The following is a 17,071-nucleotide window of genomic DNA, read 5'->3' as shown; positions in this document are numbered from 1 at the left end:
ATAGTATTGTGTATAGTAATGTGTATAGTAATGTATATAGTAATGTGTATAGTAATGTGTATAGTAATGTGTATAGTAATGTGTATAGTTATGTGTATAGTAATGTGTATAGTAATGTGTATAGTAATGTGTATAGTAATGTGTATAGTAATGTATATAGTAATGTGTATAGTAATGTGTATAGTAATATGTATAGTATTGTGTATAGTATTGTGTATAGTAATGTATATAGTAATGTGTATAGTAATGTGTATAGTAATATGTATAGTATTGTGTATAGTAATGTATATAGTAATGTATATAGTAATGTGTATAGTAATATGTATAGTAATGTATATAGTAATGTGTATAGTAATGTATATAGCAACGTGTATAGTAATGTATATAGTATTGTGTATAGTAATGTATATAGTAATGCGTATAGTAATGTGTATAGTAATGTGTATAGTAATGTATATAGTATTGTGTATAGTAATGTGTATAGTAATGTGTATAGTAATGTATATGGTATTGTGTATAGTAATGTGTATAGTAATGTATATAGTAATTTGTATAGTAATGTGTATAGTGATGTGTATAGTAATGTGTATAGTAATGTATATAGTAATTTGTATAGTAATGTGTATAATAATGTGTATAGTAATGTATATAGTAATGTGTATAGTAATGTATATAGTAATGTGTATAGTAATGTATATAGTAATGTGTATAGTAATGTGTATAGTAATGTATATAGTAATGTGTATAGTAATGTATATAGTAATGTATATGGTATTGTGTATAGTAATGTGTATAGTAATGTATATAGTAATGTGTATAGTAATGTGTAAAATAATGTGTATAGTAATGTATATAGTAATGTGTATAGTAATGTATATAGTAATGTGTATAGTAATGTGTATAGTGATGTGTATAGTAATGTATATAGTAATGTATATAGTAATGTGTATAGTAATGTGTATAGTAATGTGTATAGTATTGTGTATAGTAATGTATATAGTAATGTGTATAGTAATGTGTATAGTAATATGTATAGTATTGTGTATAGTAATGTATATAGTAATGTGTATAGTAATGTGTATAGTAATATGTATAGTATTGTGTATAGTATTGTGTATAGTAATGTGTATAGTAATGTGTATAGTAATATGTATAGTATTGTGTATAGTAATGTATATAGTAATGTATATAGTAATGTGTATAGTAATATGTATAGTAATGTATATAGTAATGTGTATAGTAATGTATATAGTATTGTGTATAGTAATGTATATAGTAATGTATATAGTAATGTGTATAGTAATGTGTATAGTAATGTGTATAGTAATGTGTATAGTAATGTATATAGTATTGTGTATAGTATTGTGTATAGTAATGTATATAGTAATGTGTATAGTAATGTGTATAGTAATATGTATAGTATTGTGTATAGTATTGTGTATAGTAATGTATATAGTAATGTGTATAGTAATGTGTATAGTAATGTATATAGTAATGTGTATAGTAATGTGTATAGTAATATGTATAGTAATGTATATAGTAATGTGTATAGTAATGTGTATAGTAATATGTATAGTAATGTATATAGTAATGTGTATAGTAATGTATATAGTAATGTGTATAGTAACGTGTATAGTAATGTGTATAGTAACGTGTATAGTAATGTATATAGTGTTGTGTATAGTAATGTATATAGTAATGTGTATAGTAATGTATATAGTAACGTGTATAGTAATGTATATAGTATTGTGTATAGTAATGTATATAGTAATGTGTATAGTAATGTATATAGTAATGTGTATAGTAACGTGTATAGTAATGTGTATAGTAACGTGTATAGTAATGTATATAGTATTGTGTATAGTAATGTATATAGTAATGTGTATAGTAATGTATATAGTAACGTTTATAGTAATGTATATAGTATTGTGTATAGTAATGTATATAGTAATGTATATAGTAATGTGTATAGTAATGTGTATAGTAATGTGTGTAGTAATATGTATAGAAATGTATATAGTAATGTGTATAGTAATGTGTATAGTAATGTGTATAGTAATGTATATAGTAATGTGTATAGTAATGTATATAGTAATGTGTATAGTAACGTGTATAGTAATGTGTATAGTAACGTGTATAGTAATGTATATAGTATTGTGTATAGTAATGTATATAGTAATGTATATAGTAATGTGTATAGTAATGTGTATAGTAATGTGTATAGTAATGTGTATAGTATTGTGTATAGTAATGTATATAGTGATGTGTATAGTAATGTATATAGAAATGTATATAGTATTGTGTATAGTAATGTATATAGTAATGTATATAGTAATGTGTATAGTAATGTATATAGTAATGTGTATAGTAATGTGTAGAGTAATGTGTATAGTAATGTATATAGTAATGTATATAGTAATGTGTATAGTAATGTGTATAGTAATGTGTATAGTATTGTGTATAATATTGTGTATAGTAATGTATATAGTAATGTGTATAGTAATGTGCATAGTAATATGTATAGTATTGTGTATAGTAATGTGTATAGTAATGTGTATAGTAATGTATATAGTATTGTGTATAGTAATGTATATAGTAATGTGTATAGTAATGTGTATAGTAATGTGTATAATAATGTGTATAGTAATGTGTATAGTAATGTGTATAGTAATATGTATAGTATTGTGTATAGTAATGTATATAGTAATGTATATAGTAATGTGTATAGTAATATGTATAGTAATGTATATAGTAATGTGTATAGTAATGTATATAGTAATGTGTATAGTAATGTGTATAGTAATGTATATAGTAACGTGTATAGTAACGTATATAGTATTGTGTATAGTAATGTATATAGTAATGTATATAGTAATGTGTATAGTAATGTGTATAGTAATGTGTATAGTAATGTATATAGTATTGTGTATAGTAATGTATATAGTAATGTGTATAGTAATGTGTATAGTAATGTATATAGTAACATGTATAGTAATGTGTATAGTAATGTGTATAGTAATGTATATAGAAATGTGTATAGTAATGTATATAGTAACATGTATAGTAATGTGTATAGTAATGTGTATAGTAATGTATATAGTATTGTGTATAGTAATGTGTATAGTAATGTATATAGTAACGTGTATAGTAATGTGTATAGTAATGTGTAAGGTTTAAGAAGTTGTTTTGATTATTGTGGGGTCTGATATGTTTTGTACTTTTATATAACATAAAGAGATCAGGGTGACGACAAGTTGTTGGTACCAGAGTCTCATTTTATAGAGACATCACACATCTGAAATAAAACACATGAGATTTCTGGTACTTTTATGCTGGAGGAATTTCCATGGACATAACCTGTTATCATGATAATAATATTGTATTGTTGACAAAGTCAGCACCAGAAGACATGGAAACAGTTGAGGGGTCACCCCAATCCCCCTATCATTGAGGCTTGTTGTACATGAGACTATGGAGCATCAAGATCTCATCAAACCTGATCATCAGGAAGTTCTTCATATCCAACTAATTGCTTCTATAAAGTTTCTAGTTATTTGGGGAATTACTTGACTTTTTTCTCACAATCCATCTATCATTTGGGAAACCCATTGTATACATTCCTCTCTGAATATTGTCAGATAAATTGTCTGCCTAACCCAACTTCATCACTACCTGGGAACATATCAATCTCTGACCTTTCTGTTAGAGACTCATTACCACCACAAAATGAAGAATTTCAGGATATCCGTGATAAAGAGAACCCAGAAAAGCTCCACATCGTACATGTGATTGCCCAATAGAACTGTTACCCAGAGATAAAATACCCTCTGGTCGGATCTACTCTCTTTCTGAACCAGAACTGGAAGCTTTACTGGGATATTGGATTGAGAATTTAAAGAACGGCTTTATCCGGCCATCTACTTCTCCTCTGGAGCACGCTTGTTCTTTGTTGAGAAGAAGGATTCCACCTTACACTCCAGCATTGACTATAGGGAGCTAATAAAGTCAGAGCTAAAAATCAACATCCCTAAGAGGAGGAAGGAACGCAACGGCATGACATGAGAAGCTCGTGTCGTGCTCCCCTCGCTGCACCTGCCTCCACCTCTGATCATCTCGTGAGGATAGGGAGTAACCCGATAGGACATTTTTGGAAACACCATGAGGTTTATAGGTAGTGCCGGAGCTTCGGGACAAGCCGCTACGGTCTGTGGAGTCTGAGGACCAGCTAGACAGGCTGAGCAGGATCTGCATTCTTAGTACAAAGGGCTAGCGTTGGGGATAGTGGACCTACTGGACCCCGGATATTTTCACATTCTGCGACTGGCCGGAAACACGTGTACCGCAGGTGCTGGATGGGACAGTATACGCCAACCAAAGATATATGATCTCAGCCTGTTCTGCCTCTGCTCCTCCTGAAACATATGGTGAATTACAAGTGGAATACCCGGCGTTTTGTCCGGGATGCTCAGACAGACATATTGCCTCAAAACAACGGGGTAAAGGACTAGCAACAGCAGGAAGGAAGAAAAAGGGACTTCTCAGAAGCCTAAGAAGTAACCTAATGGGTTGGGTGAGAGGCAAAAGCCAGAACGTTGTACTCTACAGTCTCCCTCCCGCTACCAAATATCCCGTAAACGGTCTGGTTTGAAATCTAAGTTTTCAGACAAAGAATACTGTATTGTCCTTGAATTGTCTGGTTGCAGAAGTCATCTCCATTATTTTGCATTATATTTGTATATATATATATATATATATATATATATATATATATCAACCTATAACAGGCTCCGGCAAAGTCTACGACATATTACTGAACTTATGGCTCCAAAAATCTGTTACTAGAAAATCAGGAGGTGGAGGAATGTCTCCAAAAGATAAAGATAGGGACAAAGGTACGCAAAAAGCAAAAACCATCTCCGAAATTGAGAAATTCTGGAAGTCCTTTCAAGGGAGGACGAGATTGGCACAGAAAGCCACAAGTAGGGAAGGGAAACAGGACTCTACTGCCAATCAGCCCTCAGGCTCACGATACTCAGCCCTGGAGATAGAGGTACATAAGCAGGGGGCGCGCCTGAAAGGATGTTGGCTGAGATACTGGTGGAAGTCGAAAAAAGTAATTATGTACTTGAAGATCTGTCAGCCCAGAGGGGAGTAGTACGTAATGGCATTGTACTGTTACGGGATGAAGTAAGCAAAATCCGGGAGAAAATGAGGAATGCGGAAGGGCAAATAGAGGGACTTATTAAAGATGTGACAACAATGAAAGTGGAAGTCACAAATATGTATATGCAAAATAAGGATCTAAAAAGTAAAATAGTAGATCTTGAAGACAGAGCAAGGAGGAATAATTTAAGTACAATTGGCCTACCGGAAGGTCAAGAAGGGAAAGACAGTGAATCTTTTTTTCAGTCGTGGCTGACTGACATGGTAGGAAAAGAGAAGTTATCCCCCTCATTTGTGGTAGAACGGGCCCATCAAGTCCCAGGGAAAAAGCCAATACCAGGTGCTCCGCCGCGCATTATAATGCTTAAGATACTGAGCAGCAAAGATCGGGAGGCAATCCTGCGGAGAAGTAGAAAACTCAAAACCTATGAATATAATGGGAATCAGATTGCTATTTTTCCAGATTTCTCACGGGTTACCCAGCTAAAGAGACAGGGCTTCAAGGATGTGAAATCTCGTCTCCATAAAGCTCACATAGTATTTTCTTTCATGTACCCGGCAAAACTACGAGTAGTATATAAAGATGACATGATGCTCTTCTCCTCCCCCCGGGAGGCCATGGACCGGTTACATAGTGCTGGACATATTGTATATTTTGACTACCCGGGCCATCGTAGGTTCTCAGATCGGCTGACACGCGGACATAGCTATTTGGACTGAACACATCGTACGGCCTCTGATTTAGTGGGCCGGGCAGGGGTCCATTGAAGTATAAGATCTGAAATTAGGGGGATTACTGTGAATGGGACGACGTGGATTTGGAATACAGTTGTTTTTCTTGTACTGGTCTGTTCATATTAACGCAAATGTGACCTTAGCGAGAAGGGGATGGAGGCAGACGGGGTGCATTTGGGATGGGGGGTTCATAGGATTGAGATCTGCATGTGGAAGAAGGCAGATTATGAAAGGTGTGGGATAGGAGGAGGGTGAAATATTATTATTGTTTTATTTTTTTTATTTCTGTCCCATTTCTCACTCGGCACATATTCTATCCTATCTCCATATACATACAACTCCGCACTGGTTGACTTTAATAGATAAACAGGGGACGATTGACAGGGAAATGGCCTCCTTTTGGGAGATAAATTTAAATTCTACGCATCTTCATTATGTATGGGATTCCCTGAAAGCATCATTGAGAGGGCAATTCTATGGGGAAATCCATGGTACACGTAAAGTTTTTTTTACATCAGGAAGGCGAAATTAGGGGGAGGGTTATTCGGGCAGAGAGAGACCTCACAGCCAAAGTCAATACATCCAAAAAAAAATAATTACTCTTTGAAGCACACAAGGAATTAAAACAATTCTCGTTAGAAAAAGCTCAGCAAAAGTTGTTTTTTTTCCGGCCAAAAATACTTTTGTGAATCTGGAAAGCCAGGGGAATTATTAACTAAGGTTATAGCTAATCAAAAGACGCCTAATACGATACTATGTGTGGAGAAACGACTGGGGGGGAGGTCTCTCGGGACCCGAGGGAAATTATGGGAGAGTTTTGTTTTTTTTATTCACATTTATATCTAGGAGTATCGAAAGTGAGGGATGCCGAACTAACCATTTTTTGGATCTATAGAACTCCCTTCTTAAAAACATAGGAGAACGTTGGCAGCTCCCATAACAGTGGAAGATCTTCAAGAAGCAGTTAGATCCTTCTCTGGGAACTCATCTCCAGGAGCAGACGGATTTCTGTCTTCCGTTTGAGATATATATAGAAAATATGGAAATGAACTACTTCACCTATTTTTGGAAACGATAGGGGGATCGGTTAAAGATGAGAGCCTACCATTGTCAATGTCTGAGGTTATTATTACTCATATTAAAAAAGAGTAAAGGCCCTGCAGAAATGGAGACATATAGAGCAATTTCTCTCCTTAACACGGATGTAAAAATTTATGACAAAACATTGAATGAGATCGGCTAAAGTGATCTCATCAATTATACATCCAGATCAAAGTGGGTTTATCCCAAATGGAAATGTTAACAACAACTTAGGAAGACTATTTGGAAATAGGCAGCTGGGCAGTGGAAGGGCCGCTCCATCCCGTCACTGGATGCCACAAAGACTTTCGACAGGGTGGAGTGGGCCTATCTGTGGAAAGGTATGGAAAGGTTTGGACTGGGTCGGGAATATATAGGCCAGGTTAGAAAAATGTACGTTAGACCAACTGCAAGAGTAAGACTTAATGAGGAACTTACAGTCCCCTCTGACCTGTAATGGGGCACTCGGCAGGGATGTCCCCTCTCTCTGCTGCTGTTTGCTACTTTTTTAGAGCCCTTGGCAGTATGGTTAAGGGGAAATGAGACTATATAGGGCTTCGGAAGGGGAGGTAAAATTCTGCTCTATGCAGACGATATACTACTATGTCTCAGTGAATCAGAAAAGGCTGTACCCAAAACTATCCAGTTGATAAAACACTTTGGCAAATTCTCTGGATTTAGTATTAACCGGAGTAAATCCACCCTTCCCCCTTTGGATAATCTGGAACTACCTTTGAGCGAGTTTAGGATCCTGCAGTCACCTCAAAGCTCTGAGTACCCAGGTATTAAGAGAGATGCAGATGTAAAGAACTTAGTTTCCCTTAATGTAATGCCTTTTTTATCTAAGATACCATCCAAGAGCTCTACATGGATTAAAGTGCCATTGTCAAGAGCAGATCGGGTGGCATTGGTAAAAATCATTATACAGCCACAACTTCTACACGTCCCAGCTGCGAGTCCCGTTTGGATAAATTAAAAACTATTCAAACTAATAGAGACAATAATAAACTACTTAATATGGGGTAAGAAGAGGGTGAGAATTAAGCAAAAAATGTTGTGGAGGCCAATGAGCAGGGGAGGTCTGGCTATGCCGTATTTCCGGGGATATTTTCTGGCACCTGAGCTTCGACCATTACTCAGGTGACAGGAAAATAATGTTTTGAGGAAATTGATGACGGACAATGAGGGTCAAATAAATAATATTTACAAACTATTAGAATCAGGGCAGTTGAGGGAGGGCAACTACAAGGACTGGCCGCGATGCAATCTGGGGATGGAGACGTGGGCAGCCTTTAAGAAAATATTGGGGGTTAGGGGAGCACATCAATGCACACCTATATGGAATAATAAAAATTCTAAAAAATTGGAAGTTATTGCAGATATAAAGCGATGGAAAACATATGGTATAAAATATATGAAAAATGTATGGGAATCTTATCGCTATAGATATCTTCAAATTCAGCACGCAGTTAGTAAAACCATGAATAGAGAAACATTTTTGATACAAAGACACAGTGGAATTGATATGTTGATGAATAAGACTTTAGATAAAAGGGTGATCTCTTTGTCACAATCTGTGGGTATGTGGACCCACTGGGCCGTACCGCCGTAGCAGGATAGCAGCTGGCCAAACAGAGTACCAGGCAAAGTCTATAGTCCGAGTAAGGGTACCTGTGAAGGTTCAGACAGTAGCGATGGTTTAGGCTCGGATGGGACCTTGGCAGCAGACACCAGGCGCGGTGTAACACGGCAGGCATAGTATATGGTACCACACGACTCCAACTCTCTATGGCACAGGAACAAGGTAGCACGGGATACAGGTACAGGTAGCAGGTACGGGAACACTGGGAACTGGAAAACACTAAGGGACCATTTGCAAAGACAGACACGGGTAAACACAACAACGCTCAGGCAATGAAGGAAGGCGCAGGGCTCTTCTTATAGTCCAGGGTGATCATGGGCTAATTTGACATACTTTTTGCACTTAGCGTGCATGCGCACCCTACAGGACACAGCAGAGTGAAGCGGAAATGAGTGCGGGCGTCTGCTAAGGAGGAGATGCGGGCCAGCGCTCACTGATCTATGGCTGTGGTCGTCAGGCGGTCCTCGGCCATGGGCGTTACACTCTTCACTTTATAAAATTATAAACAATGCATTTTCTTATAGTATTCTGCCCCCAAGCCAAACAAAATGGGCAAGGGATTTAGGGCCTATTGACCAGGAATATTGGGCCAATTGTTACGGGAATATAAAGGACTCTTCGATTAGTGTAAATCATCAATTTATACAAATTAATATCATACATAGACTGTTCTACTCTCCGATCCTCATAAAATTGGCATTAAAAATAGTTCCCACTGCCCCAGATGTCGGACATCAATGGCTGATTTTTTACATGTTATATGGACATGTCCGTCAGTAAAAATTTACTTGACTTAAGGTATGTTTGATGCTTCCGCTATCTACGACCTTACACCCCAAACCCCAATAAGAGACCACACATGAATTTTGGTGTAAAGGCCACAGCAGCCATTTATTAAACACACCTTTTTTCTGAAAAAGAGCATAACCATAAACACATCATAACTCCATGATAACATCCTGCTCTATTTCCCAACTCCAGATAAAGGATCCTTGAAGGCACTTCAATCATTAAACTCCATCGTTTCCTTATTAGGTCTGGACCCCTTACCCTACAGCCGTTCTGCACCTGACCCGAGGGCACCAACCATGTCCAAGACCTCTCTCTCCCTTCCTGGGGACCCTGCCCATCAGGAATATATATGAGCTGGGTAACCACTCCCCAGCCCCTCCAATACTATCCCGGGTTAAACGCCCCGAGTTCTCTTGCAACAATCTCCATTGTTGCTTCTCCTTCTTACCATTACGTGCCTCCAAAGACCCCTCCTCCTACCGCCACGACAATCATGTGTGACCCCTTACACATGATTGTCCCTCCACAACTGCAGGGCTTTCTCCATGCCCTCCTTAATGTCCAGGGTCCACATATCCAGACCCACCTCGTTTAGATGAACACCATCCGCCCTGAGGAAACCGACCTCTCTACCCTCCAACTCCTTATGCCTCACCACAACACCGCCATTGCGTGCCACAAACCTGCCAACTACCTTGTTGACCTTTGCTCGCGCTTTATTTAAGCTATGTACGGAACGTGCCTGCCGCCACACCTTGCGAGCCACAATATCTGACCATACAATCACCACTCCTGGGAACGCCGACCACAACCGCAAAAGGTCAATCTTCACATCCCTCACTAAATCCCTGGACGACCGAATGCCCAAATCATTGCCGCCAAGGTGCACCACTAAGATATCCGGCGCCCTGTCCAAACCTGCATAAAATTGTACCTCTGGTAACAGCCTACACCACAGCATGCCCCGCAGGCCCAACCATCTGACCTGCACCTCTGCGTGATCCATGCCCAACTGTCGTCCGGCCGGACGAACATCTGCACGCACACCTCCCCAGTGCACGTAGGAGTGCCCCATGATCCAAATCAAGCAGGGACCTGCACCTAAAACAACACAAAACAACAACGTAACTACTCCATATCCACCTCCAGCACATCTTATCACCACCGCCTCAAAGCAAGTGAGGCCGCACATACAACCTATATCTGTCTGACTCCCACCTGCCGATCTTCTTAACCATCGCCGGGGATAAACCCCACCGAGCTGCTTCCGTAGCTGCGCCAATTCTAAAGGAATGAGAGCTAAAACCTGCTCCACCTCTGCCAGACAACAGGATACATTTTTTGAACACCTGTGAAAACTGGAATTTTGACAGAGACAGCCCGTCTGCATGAACCAACAAGGATGCCGGGACCTCAGGCCTCACCGCAACAAACTCCCGAAAACAGCGGACCGGGCACACCCGCGACCCTGGTAACTCATACAAACGCACCACAAAACCTCTCCCCTCCTGATCTGTCTTAGATCTACGGAGCAAACAAGAAAGGCAGGAGCCATCCAAATCCACATCAGCGTACAATAAACCCCCTGCCACACTCTTACTGGCCGACACCAACTCCGATATCCGGAACGCCCCAAAGAACGCCAAAGAAAAGGCCAGTGTAAATAGCCGCACTTCAAATGCTGAAACACAAACCTCCCTCAACAAATCACAAATTGCTACCAACAGCTCAAATGACACCGGCTTCCTGAGATCCCTAACTGCGGAACCCCTCCTGAAACCCTTCATTGCCTGCCGCACCAGAAAGGACTTAGTCACGTCCTCCTCACCTTTCTTCTTAAACCAAAAAGCCAAGGCCGACAAACTGCGAGCGACCGTTGCTGCATGCGCCCCTTCACTGTACGCATTTCCTATAAAATACAGCAAACACGCCTGCCGATCTGCAATACCTGCCTGCGCATTATCCAACAACGCCTCCCATACCTGCCATACCGCACTGTACCTCTGCCACGTGACCGCACTAACCGACCTTTCCACAAGCGACATCGCCATTGTCACACCACCTTCCACAGATGCTCTGGACACGGCAGGCCATGAGACTCCGCCCCCGGCGCCAGCAGACGAAACCTGTCCCACTGTTGACGAGAAAGGGAATCAGCCACAGAATTCAGCACCCCAGGAATATGCACTGCCACAAAATGCGCATTCAACATCAGACCTCTCGAGACCAAGTGCCGCAATAGTCGCACGACTGGCGGAGAATTAGCTGTCTGAGACATTAACAGCCTGAACCACACCCAGATTGTCACATACGAAACGCACTCTCCGGTCCCGCAGACAATCCCCCCACAACTCCGCAGCCACCACAATCGGGAACAATTCCAGCAGAGCCAAGTTACGGACAAAACCACATTCATGCCATGTATCAGGCCAAACTCCTGCACACCACTGCCCCTGGAAATAAGCCCCAAATCCACAAGCACCTGATGCATCAGTATACAGCTCCAAGTCCACACTAGACACCGGCTGATACATGAGCACCGACCGCCCATTATAGGTCTGCAAAAACTCCCCCCACACCAACAAGTCAGCTTTCAACTCCGCCGACAACCTAATGAAATGATGAGGGGAATGCACCCCTGCGGTAGCACTTGCCAATCGCCTGCAAAACACCCGCCCCATGGGCATAATCCTACAAGCAAAATTCAAATGCCCCAACAAGGATTGCAAGTCCCGCAACTGTATCTTTTTCCTGCGCAGCGCACTCGCCACCAACTCTCTCATCTCCAGCAACTTATCATCAGGCAAGCGACACTCCATATTATCTGAATCAATCATGATTCCCAAAAACTTAATGACCGTCGTGGGTCCCTCAGTTTTTTCAGGCGCCAGAGGTACCCCAAAATCCTTTGCCACTCGCTCCATAGTGTGTAGCAATCCTGCACACACATAGGTACCCGGCGGCCCGATAAACAGGAAATCATCCAGATAATGCAGCGCAGATTGCACCTGCGCCTCCCGACGGACAACCCACTCCAAAAACGTGCTAAACATCTCAAAATAAGCGCATGAAATGGAGCAGCCCATCGGGAGGCAACAATCCACGAAATATTCCTCCTGCCAATAACATCCCAGCAAACAAAAACTATCCGGATGCACCGGCAATAAACGAAAAGCGGCCTCAATGTCAGTTTTCGCTAACAGAGAGCCCTTCCCGTACTTGCGAACCCAAACAACCGCCGCATCAAAGGAAGTGTAACTGACCGCGCACAAGGCCGGATCAATGCCGTCATTCACCGACTCGCCTTCCGGATAAGACAAGTGATGAATAAGGCGGAATTTATTCACCTCCTTTTTTGGAACCAAACCTAACGGGGAAACACGCAAACTCTGAACAGGCAGGGAGGAAAACGGCCCCGCCATGCGGCCCAACGCCACCTCCTTCAGCAGCTTATCCGTAACCATATCAGGCCGCGCCAAAGCAGACGACAAATTACGGACTACCCCATCACGTCCAACCGACGTACAAGGAATCCGAAAACCTTCTGAAAATCCTAACCATAACAACTCCGCCACTTTCCTATTTGGATAGCCCCCTAAAAACGGGAGCATCCTTTCCACCCTCACCGGCGTCGCCCCTCTTCTGCTCAGCATCTCCCTGCCTGCCCTTATGCTTCTTGAAGCATCTGGACAAACCATGGGCGCCTCCGCAACCGGAGCACTCGTGCTTGTACCTGCAGTCTGGGCCGAACTTGCAATGCCCCTCATTATACTGCCAGCAACACCCCTTTCCTGAGGATCCTGACCGACCCGCTGCTGACCCCTGACCGCCGGCCGCATCCCGAAAGGGCTGCTGCCCCTGTTTTGGCGCAGACATCAAACGCATCCACAAACTGATATCTTTGTGGTCCCATCGCAACGACGGGCGCACCGACTTCCGCTGACGAAACTGTTCGTCATACCGCAACCAAGCGTTACCGCCGTATACACGATACGCCTCCCCTACCGAATCCATATAACAGAATAGCGCCGAACAGTTCTCCGGCGCCTTCTCACCCACCACACTAGCCAAGATAGCGAAGGCCTGCAGCCAATTCGCAAAAGTCCGAGGAATCAAGCGATACCGCCGCCGCTCCTCCTCCTCCTTCTTACTTTCATCCGGTTTCCACCGGTCCAAATTAAACTTTTCTAACGGCAGCAAAGAAAAAATCTCAACATATTCATCTTTCCAGATCTTTTCCCTAATCTCCACCTTCAAATGTGCCCCCAGCGGGCCCTCAAAACACACATAAACCTCACCTTTAGCCGCGTCAGCCAAACGCACATCCTCCACCACTTTCTTAGCCGCACTCGCCGCCGCGTCAACCGCTTTTTCCACCGCCACTACGGCACCCACAACCGGCGCCACTTCACTAACACCCGCAATCCCTGCCGCAGCTGCACCAGAAATCGCCTCATTAGCAACCGCACTCCCTGCCGCACTAGCAGACGCCTCACTAGCAGCGCCCCATACCCTCGCTGGCGACTGCTCTACGCCTGGCACAGTTCTCATAAAATACTCCTGCATCCCTCTAAACAACAATTGCATCTGTGACATTGACAACATCCCCCCCACATCCCCCCCACACATCCCCGGCACCACATCCGTGGTAAACTCACCCGTACGTCCCTGAGGTGACCTCCCAGCGGACGCGTCCATCACTCCAGATAATCCAGGCGTCGGTCGTGACGATCCTAGGGAGTGGTGCTCCTGCACCCCACGCTCCCCGTAACTCCGCGCACTTCTGGTCGGTGAAGCTCTAGGCCCAGCGGAACGCGGCCCGTCCACGGTCCTGCCACCCGCTGGTGGCGCGACATATTTGTCCACGATCCTGCCATCCGCTGGTGGCGCGACATATTCAGACTGACAGCCCTGCCGATCCAGTCCTTCTGCAGGGCTGTCAAAAATAAATCTTCTGCTCGTCACTTGTCTCGCAGACCGCTGCCCCCCCTTGTCCGGATGGGGCCCGGCGTCGCTCACCGAAGCTGCCCGGGTCCTTCCGGTCGCTGCCGCCGCCACACGCCTCCCTGCTCCAGCAGGAGGCGATCTCGCTCCCCATCTGGAGGCCGCCCGCCTCTTCCTCCGGATCGGGTCTGATGTCCGGACGTCCTTCTGAAGAGCTCCTCCGGCACCAGGAACATCGGCGCCGGAGAAAGCCGTCACTTCCGGTTCAGCGTGCACTTCCGGTTCAGCGTGCACTTCCGGTTCCGCCTCCACTTCCGGTCTTGTCGTTGCAGACAGGAGGGAGGAAGATGGCCGCCGCGGCCCCCCCCCTCCTGTCACCTCCGGTCTTGCCCGCCTGATGGGATTCCTCCCAGACCTCCGCGGCCCGTCGCCAGGGTGCAGCTCCGGACCAGCAGGAGGAGGAGGGTCCCTGGAGGGGCTCCCTCGGCGCCGACCAGACCGAGGTGATTCTGCTGATGAAGGCCTCTCCTGAGGCCTGGAACGCCTGCTGCTGCGTCCCTCACTCTCCTCTCCAGCCGCTGGAACCGGAGGAAGAGCCCCGGCAATCAGCGCATCCAGCCATCCCACGCCGTGCTGCATCGCTGCATCCCGGATCCTGGCCATCGTGGTCTCCATCGCCGCGTCCATCAGGTAAGTGAAAAATATGATATATATATATATATTTTTTTAAATGTAATAACAGGACAAAACTTTCTCCTGTTGTCCAGCGGGAAAGAGGGCTGCCTCTTCCCCGCATGGACTTATATACTTTATTCTCCACCCACCACATATAGATACATTTTGCCCCATGCCCCTTTCACATAACCCTCCAATCCCTATAAATATAGCCTAAAACATAATACCTAGAACATAATAGCCTAGAACTCCCAAACACCTAGTCATGCGCTTCCTTCATTACGGCTGCGCCTACATTACGCTGGGCTTACTGGACTTTTTATTTTCGAGGAAATTAAGAATCATGTGGGGAGAGTTATACCTTGGTCCCCTACTTTGGCAATACTTAATTGCACAAAAGAGCTGGAAGATGGTTCATTTGATAAAAGGCAAAGGCCGGATATTACTAGATTACTCCATATAGCAGGAGTCCTTATTTCTAGGAAATGGGGTGCGGTATTACGGTACCTCCCTCGGTTGAGGAGTGGAAGAATCTTATCCAAAAAATAAGGAAATAGGAGAAATTGAAATCAAAGAGTATTAATCAGACCAAAAGGTGGGAGGGTATCTGGGGTGCGGAGAGAGAGCTCGGAGTGGGAAGGGATGATTGTTTTTTTTTGTATTTTTTCTTTTCTTTTTTCTCTCTAGTCCTTTGGCTCCATGAGCGGCAGATTACCATCCGTGATGATACGGGAGGTTAAGGATCTTATTGGAAGTCGCGTCTCACCGGATAGATGCTCCCTCCCTTTTGCTAGAAAAGACAGGAGCCCGAGGAATTGGTTGATCTATTCTGAGAAATTTCTTTAAATGGACCGGGTATTTATTGGGTATATGAGGAGGGATGGGGGATTATATAGAGTTTGATTTTTTTTTATTAATACGGAATTACTATGAATGTATTTGTGATTTTATTATATTGAATTTATTAATTTGCAATAGAAAAAAATCGATATTCTCTCCCTTTAATTCCAGAATTACTTCGTACTAAAAAGGCTTCGTACAGCTAAAATATTTACTAAGCTGGATCTAAGAGGAGCATTTAACCTTGTCCAAATCCATCCTGAAGAGGAATGGAAGAGCCGTCAGGTCATGGATTGGACACTTTTTTTGTATCTTGTCATTTTTTGGGGGACTTTGTAATGTCCCAGCCACTTTCCAACATTTTATCAATGATGTTTTCAGGGACTTATTGGATCAATTTGTAGTTATCTACCTGGATGAGAGCTTCATTTTTTCAGACAATCTTGAGGAGCATCCCAAACATATCAGTGCCATACTACAAGGACTCTGAGCACATTGCTTAATGTTACATTAAACTTGAGAAATGTGAGTTTGAACAGGCTACAATTAAATTTTTTGGGTACAAGCATAGAGCCAATTAATATTTCTGTTCAAATTAAAGGTGTTTTGCAGTCATAAGAAATTGATGCTCTATACTCAGGATAGGCTATCAATATCTGATCGGTTGGGGTCCAGCTCTGGGCATGACTGCCGATCAGTTATTTTGAAGGAGCTGTGGATATGCCATAAATGTCTAAAAGAGGAAAACCCCTTTAAGGAGAATTCTTCGGAACCAGAAAAAAATAATCATGTTCCTAGGTTTACAAAATAATTTTATCAAAGATATCCTAACACATCAGCCACCAGAAGAATGGGAGCACTGTAAGGATTTGAACCCACAAACTCCTGTGTCCTAGGTAATAACTCTTATTATTCAGCCACTGGTCCCTTATTAACAGCTCTACTCCTAAATCTATTTTCCAGGTTCTCTGGATTCCTTGGCTTGATTGCCTGATAAGTTTCACCCTTTTTTCTCCTAAAAAAGCCTGACCCTTGTGCTTCCTGCTTGACAGAGCCTGACCTTGAGCTTCCTGCCTGTAGTCTAGTTCCTTGCTGCCTCTCTACAGACATTTGCTGCTGATATGTGTACTAGACTCGGATTGTTTCCTGACCACATCTCTGCCTTACACTACAACCTGTTGCTGCTTATGTGTGTACTAG

At 42.5% G+C, this 17,071-nt stretch overlaps 1 protein-coding gene across 1 annotated transcript; it reads right to left on the bottom strand.

Moving 5' to 3' along the window:
- Positions 1-6,015: 6,015 nt before the first annotated feature.
- LOC142696306 (uncharacterized) lies at positions 6,016-15,031 on the bottom strand. Its single transcript, XM_075847637.1, has 3 exons — positions 14,071-15,031; positions 11,361-11,546; positions 6,016-6,101 (listed from the first exon to the last, which is right to left on the bottom strand). The coding sequence occupies exons 1-3, from the start codon at positions 15,029-15,031 to the stop codon at positions 6,016-6,018; spliced, it is 1,233 nt and encodes a 410-aa protein (XP_075703752.1).
- Positions 15,032-17,071: the final 2,040 nt, after the last annotated feature.

The sequence above is a fragment of the Rhinoderma darwinii genome, assembly GCF_050947455.1.
Source record: "Rhinoderma darwinii isolate aRhiDar2 chromosome 5 unlocalized genomic scaffold, aRhiDar2.hap1 SUPER_5_unloc_52, whole genome shotgun sequence".
In the NCBI taxonomy this organism is placed as follows: domain Eukaryota; kingdom Metazoa; phylum Chordata; class Amphibia; order Anura; family Rhinodermatidae; genus Rhinoderma; species Rhinoderma darwinii.
Note: the sequence above shows the minus strand (reverse complement) of the source record. Positions and strands in the feature narration are given on the sequence as shown.